General features: G+C 39.9%; 1 protein-coding gene across 2 annotated transcripts; it reads right to left on the bottom strand.

Annotated features, from left to right (window-relative positions):
• Positions 1–241: 241 nt before the first annotated feature.
• On the bottom strand, positions 242–3286 carry cldn5b (claudin 5b). 2 transcript variants are annotated; one of them, XM_084046289.1, is made up of 4 exons: positions 2705–3286; positions 1723–2149; positions 974–1547; positions 242–870 (listed from the first exon to the last, which is right to left on the bottom strand). In XM_084046289.1, exons 1-2 carry the CDS (start codon positions 3029–3031, stop codon positions 1832–1834), a joined length of 645 nt encoding a protein of 214 aa, XP_083902415.1. In that variant the 5' UTR covers positions 3032–3286; the 3' UTR covers positions 242–870; positions 974–1547; positions 1723–1831. The 2 variants fall into 2 exon arrangements, with proteins under 2 accessions (XP_083902415.1, XP_083902414.1); XM_084046288.1 differs by having other exon boundaries at positions 974–2149.
• Between the last annotated feature and the right edge of the window lie 3879 nt (positions 3287–7165).

Below are 7165 nucleotides of genomic sequence, written 5' to 3' on the forward strand. Positions count from 1 at the left end.
ACAATGCAATCTTATTGTATATTGCGTACAACACAATGCATGCAGTGACATGTTTTAAAGTGTTAATATCCCAGAAGTATTTGAACCTTCCAGTGACACTTAACATAAGAGTTATTATTTCCCTTATGGCCTATTGTTTATTGTTGCATGCTGTTGCATATGTGTCTGAATATATATATTAAAAGATTTTGATGTATAAAACAGTTATCTTACATGCAATGCATTACACTTAGACTATAAATATAAATAGACACATTGCTGTGTTCCCTTTATTATAAAAAAAAAAACATTGTCATATAAAACTTAAAAATTGTCATAGAAAATTACAGTGTTTAAAAAGCACAATAGGCTAGCCTACATGTATTGACATGCAAATATGTAGGCCATCCTTTAATCAGAATCTCAGTGCACATTGGTCTGAACAGGCTGCATGAGCCATTCACATGAACTCTAAAGAAAAGGTTATAACTATTTACACAGTATTTCTAAAAATCCTTTTGATCTAATCTAACACACATTTATGCCTTTTATAACGATATGGCTTCAGTGTCACACACACGAGACACAATTAGATAAAACATAAACATCAAAATAAACATCAAATCATTTCCGTTACTTTCATTCATAGCTGTGTTGTTCTTCGTACATTTAATGTCCTGTAATACTTCCAATAGTTCCTGAAAGATGCTTTTCACTTTGTACATTACCATAACACTATACTGTGAAATATTAAAAAGACATATTAGCCCCCTGGATACAGATTTGACCCAATCAACTCATACAGCCTAGGCAGACACACAGGATAAACAAACACTCTCTCTCTCCTGATTGGATCAAATTGGTAGCCTGACATGAAAATGTAGCTATTTTCTGTTTCCAAAGTGCTGGAAAAAACGAACACACTATGTGTGGTTGCTGTTGTAATATAAACACTTCTTAAAAAGAAAAAAAAAAATCTAATCAAATCAGTCACTTACACCCACTTTAAGGCTAAAATAGCAGATCTTACGACTTACGTGGTCAAGTATCTGCTTTAAACTGTGGTGGAAAGTACATTTACTCAAGTAATGTACTTCAGTACAATTTTGAGGTATTGTTTTACTTTAATTGAGTATTTCCAATTCTCAATACTTTTACTTCTACTCCACTACATCTGGGAGGCAAACATTGTACTTTTTACTCCACTACAATAATTTGAAAACTTTAGTTGCTAGTTACTTTGTAGATTTTGCCTATGATAAAAAACCTACATTAACCACTTCAATCATATATTTCAACTATTTGAAAATAGCTGAACTACAAGCTCACAACGCGTCGCACTGTGACGCATTGTAAGCTTGGAGAGCTGCTATTTTCAAAGGATTTTTATACATTTTATACATTTGAAAACCTTTTACTTTTACTTGTAACAGAGTAGGTCTACATTATGTTGTTGATACTTTTAGTTTAAACAAAATTAGTACTTCTTCCATCTTTAAAACAAAATGCTCCAGGTACAATAATATTATTGAGTTCTATACATTATAGTTCTTATAATATTATACAGTCTATACATAATGGTCCTTATAATATTATACAGTCTGTACATAATGGTTCTTGTCAAAGTCTCTATTGACGGTGATGCTGTACTTGATGGGATGTTATTCATTATTAATGATGAATGATTATTAATATTATAATAATAATAAATAATCATTATAATTATACATTTTATAGAGTAGCCTATACATAATGGTTCTTGTCAAAGTCTCCTGTGTTGACGGTGATGCTCTTGGTGTACTTGATGGGGTATTATTAATAATAATAATAATAAATATTATAATAATTATAATTATACATAATGGTTCTTGTCAAAGTCTCCGTTGATGGTGATGCTCTTAGTGTACTTGATGGGATAAGCGCTCTTCACCCGGTGGGGGCAGGAGGAGCAGCACAACAGTGACCCCCCTATGAAGAGGAGGGCCGATGCGGCCCAGCCGATGTAGATGGCGGCCCCGATCTCCCTCTTCTTGGAGTTGGGCACGCGGTTGTCGTGGAAGTCCACGATGATGCTGTTGGCCATCCAGCAGAGCGGCACCAGCACGAAGAGCCCGCTGACGATGTAGACCACGCCCCCCGCGAACACCACCTTGGCTTTGACCACTTCGTCCTGTTGATGGATATTAGGGATGAAACGGTTAAAGAAATACTTCGCCCCAAAAAAATGTCCACCTGTCGAATTCAGAATATAGAGCTATTTAACCCTGTTATCTATCACACTATAGCAATGATTAGGCTACTATCAGAATATAGAGCTTTTTCACAAGAACTACCTAAAACCTGAACCTAAAAATACTACTTACAGCAGTACTCAAAGTGGAGTCTGAGGACCCTAAGGGGTCCTTGAGAGGGTTCCACAGCTAAATTACTTAATCCTTCAACATCAGTTGAACAACTTTAACACTACAGTATATGTTGTGAGTTGTAGATGTGCTATTTACAAAAACTCTTAGGAAAATGTTGGAATATATTTTGGAAACATTTTAAATAGGCCTATACAAATTGTATGAGGGTCCCTGGCACAACATATTTTCAGATGGGGGGTCCACGGCCACATACATGTTAATTTGGGGGTCCTTGATATGAAAAAGTTTGAGAACCACTGACTTACATCACCTTTAATCAGAAAAGTAATCGATAGAAGTTCACTAAGAAAACAGTTTACCTTGATGCAGTTGGTGCACTGCGCACCGGCGATCATGACGGTCAGCCCGCAGACCCCCAGCACGGCCGCGACCACCGTGAGGGCGCGCGCCACCTGCAGGTCCTGGGAGAGCGCGAGCACCGAGTCGTGCACCTTGCACTGCATCTGGCCCGTGCTCTGCACCACGCACGACATCCACAGGCCGTCCCAGATGGTCTGCGCGATCACGATGTTGGAGTCTATGAAGGCCGTCACCTTCCACGTCGGCAGGCCGCACGCCACCATCACCAGCAGCGAGCCCGTCACGCACATCCCCAGGCCAAGGAACTCCAAGCACGCAGAAAACATAACGGCTTTTTGTTTTGTTGCTCTCCTTCTTTCTTAGAAATAGAATTGTAGCCCAAAGTGTGCGATGTCCGCTTGTTTCCAGTCAATAAGATGTTATCTTGTTGTTTGACTGTGTCTTAATTGTGTCCTCCTGAGTCCTGAGATGGAATCCAATGGAAATTGAGCTTTTATGCACTTGTGTGCTGCTGGTCTTGTTGCGGTCAGATGCTCTTTTGGTTATTAAGGGTGTCGGCTCTTTCTCTCCCTCTCTCTCCCCCTCCCTCCTCCCGGTGGTGTGTGACTTGTCATTCATGGGACCCCCACCCCACGGCCCACCCCCAGCTGGCACTATTGTTTACACACGAAAATAAAGCGCACCAACTTCTGGCCAATCAGCTGTAGAGCTGGTCGCAGCCTCTGCCAACGACATTGTAGGAGACCCAGACCAGTAGCATTGGTGAGGATTGTTATGAGGAGGATGCATATGTGCACTTGAGAGAACCGTTATGTTTGGGTCCATTCCTCCTTATATATATATATTTTTTTATGTTTAAACCCATTTAGTCACTCATGGATGCAAGGTGCAAGTTTTATTTGTCACTGACTTATATACATGCACAAGCAGTGAAATGTTGTTGGGACTTGTCCCTCAGATTATGCTACATACATAATATATTTTAAAACAAGAAAATAAAAATAGAATAGAATGACATTATATTTTATTTGGTCCTCCTTAAAACACAAAATGCTGACTGACAGACAGACAGACAGACAGACAGGATTTGCACACTTTCTCAGCTCAAAATAATTGTACATCTTTGGGAGAAAAAAATATCTTTAGTTATACTTTACCAAACAAATGAATAATCATGTGTATTCACTTAACACTATAGCTCTGTATACTATATCTACTAACATATTCCATACCATTCTATACCATATATATTCCTTAATCAGTTTGAATCTTGTAAACAGTACAGATGCCCTCCCTGTTGTGCAGAACAATAGAAGTATAACCTCACCAACTATATGCATCAAAAGCTATAGGCCTAATAACTTGGGGGAAATATTTTGATAAGTATTGTGAGATATGCCAAAAACATATGGTGTTACAACATTGCAATTACAAATTGCAATGAAATAAATGAATCCCTATAGCTCATATTGAGTTAATGTAGGCTATGCAATATGCCATCTGAGATTGTGTTACCTAGTCGTCATATTTAATTATAACTGTACCTGATATATTCTCATCGATTTTCAGCTACAGTGTGTAACCTTTGGGTCACTTGGCTGTCACTCCACATTTTGTACTTTGAACTTTGAACAGCAAGTCCACAGCACCATCACTGTCAGGAAGCCTTGTCTGTCCAAAACTCTGACTTTTCAGGAAATTGATCCATTGGATTGGATCCAATCCATTGGATTGGACGTAATGGATCCAATCCAAAGAAAAGAGGAGGCGAGTGTTGCCAGTAAACTGTTTGTTCATGATCTGACACCAGGAGTGGGGGAAAGGTGAAGGTGAAAGGTGAAGGAACAACATGCAATACATTACAGTGAATAATGAAGAAAACACCTGCTAGTCAACTACACGTACTGCAGAAATGTCGTCCACACACAGTAAATGCAACATGAACAATTAATTCAAGTCTTTACAGGCACAGGAGATAATGGCACTTAACATAAAACAACTTAATACTTTCTCAAGTTAATATGAGTGTCAGTCAAGACAATATTTGAAATAGCTCTTATATCGTTCATGTTGTACATCCCATAGGGACAGAGTGAAATTGTCATTATTTATCTAAATAATATTTGATGTATTATACTTTTTATTTTTTACTTTACTAGACAATGGCAATTAGTGTATTTGTCACGGGCCGCTCCTCGGGACTTTGACTTTATTATTTAGACCTTCATTCCCCTTATATGGTCCTGGACACTTTAGGCCTGTTCTTTAGGCCTGTCACGGTCCGCTCCTCGGGCCGTGGACTTTGACTTTATTATTTAGACCTTCCTGCCCTTATAAGGTCGTAGACTTATTAGGACTGTTATGTTGTATCGTTCCTATTGTGTTCTGTTACTCTGTTGTTGTTGCCCTGCTTTTGTGTTCCTTTATTTTGTAGTATTGTTTCCTGTTCCTCTTAGTTAACTGTTACCTGTCTTGTCTCACCTCCTGTTTGATTAGTCATGTTCTCCTCCTGTGTCCTCTTAGACTTAGTCCCTCAGCCTATTCCAGTGTTGATTGTCTGTTGAGTTCACCTGTGTCTTATTATTTCCCTGTCTACTTAATCCCTGTGTTTGCACCTTGTCCTTGCTTGTTCATTATCTGCTCTTGCGTGTAGTATATTTTGGCCTTCAGTTCCTGTTTGTAGTCCTACCTTTTGAGTTAAGAAACCCTTTAAACCGACCTGTTAAGCCTCTGTCTCTCCTACACTTGGGTCCTACATTCCGTCCGGACTCAGACTGTGACAGAATTAAATGAAGGCATACAAGGCTTAATAATAACCATGGAGGGTTCCTTCAAAGTCAGACAGCAAACCCTTCAGTGCTGTGTGTCCAAAAAAGTTACACACACACACACACACACACACACACACACACACACACACACACACACACACACACACACACACACACACACACACACACACCCCTTATCCTCTCATCACCTGACAACAATGCACAGCTAGGTTATATCAGCTCCTGGATGAGCTTTTACCAACACAATACACACACACACACACACACACACACACACACACACACACACACACACACACACACGTACCCATGCAATGACACAGGATGCATTACATGCAGAGGATATAGGAAGATTGTCATTGTTGACACAAACCATTGTATTCTGACAGTGTTGACGAAATGTTCCCTCAACCTTTTTTGTTGCCATCTTGTTTTTCAGGGGTTCCATTTGGTGGACCTGACCTGGCCAGGGTGGGCCCCTTCTATTTTAGACATTCCTATGAGAATATTGTTGTTGTCGGGTAGAAAGCTCTTATCGTCATATTAACTTGTTGTGTTTTTTTTCGTAAATTAGTGCCCTACTTGATCATACTACAGCGTCACACACAAATATCAAAAGTAGCAGATCCACAGACTTGAAACGTGGCGCGAAGCCCCGCCTTTTGAGCTTGTAGATCTGCTACTTTTGCTATGTTTTTATTTGAATCCTGAAAAGTGGCTAACAGCTTTGGACATATGAGGTTTCCACACGACTGAGACGATATGAGACCCCTACCAGAGCTGTTTGTGAACCTTTTGGGATCCTGGCGGGGTTTGTTTGGGACCCTCAAATCCCCCACCCGGGTCCTCGAGGAATGCAGTGCATGAGTTTGCCAGGAAGATTCTTGTGAAGCTCACAAGCTTGTAAATCGGATATTTTCACGATTTCTGTATCCCACCGTTAGTATGTAGCCTATGTATGATAGAGTGTGGTCAGAATGTTTTCGTGTTTATTTGTTGATGTATAAGAAAAACATATAATTAAAAAAAATGCTTCTCCATTATTCGATTAACCTACACGAGCAAGATTCGATTATTATCGTTTTTAAATATCGGTTTTGATATATTTTCGGTTACTTGCCCAGCCGTAGTATCGCCCACACTGGGATGCGGAAGGGCTGTTCTCACTCCCAACTAATAGGTTTGACGATTCTGCCAAAAAACACTTAAACCCTAGACCTGAGGCCGATTCTAAAAACTGATTCTAAAAATCTGAAGTTTTCTGAAAAACTTCTGATTTTAATTCAAACATTTAAAAAAACAATATGTTGCTGTATATAAACAGGTAGCAACAGCTAATGTTACACAAAGGTGTTCCCGGATTGAAAGGTATAACAACGTACTGTATTGGCGTTCCATGTCTAAAACAAGGAGGGATGGTTAAGGTTAAGGTTAGGCATAGGTGTGGAATGGTTGCGGTCAGTGTTAGGGTCAGGGGTGGGGGAAGGGTTAGGCAAGGTGTCCTGGTCAACATGCACCATAGCGGGAGCGTCCCCTCATGTCTAACAACTCATCACCCGTTTGTCATCAGAATGCGCTGACTCACAAGTTCCTGCTGTTGACCTAAGATAGCCTCCAGCAGGGCTGGGAAGCATTGTTTCCCCAGAGCAGGGGGTCATACTGACTTTG

Source organism: Gymnoscopelus microlampas (assembly GCF_963454915.1).
Source record: "Gymnoscopelus microlampas genome assembly, chromosome: 21".
Taxonomy (NCBI): domain Eukaryota; kingdom Metazoa; phylum Chordata; class Actinopteri; order Myctophiformes; family Myctophidae; genus Gymnoscopelus; species Gymnoscopelus microlampas.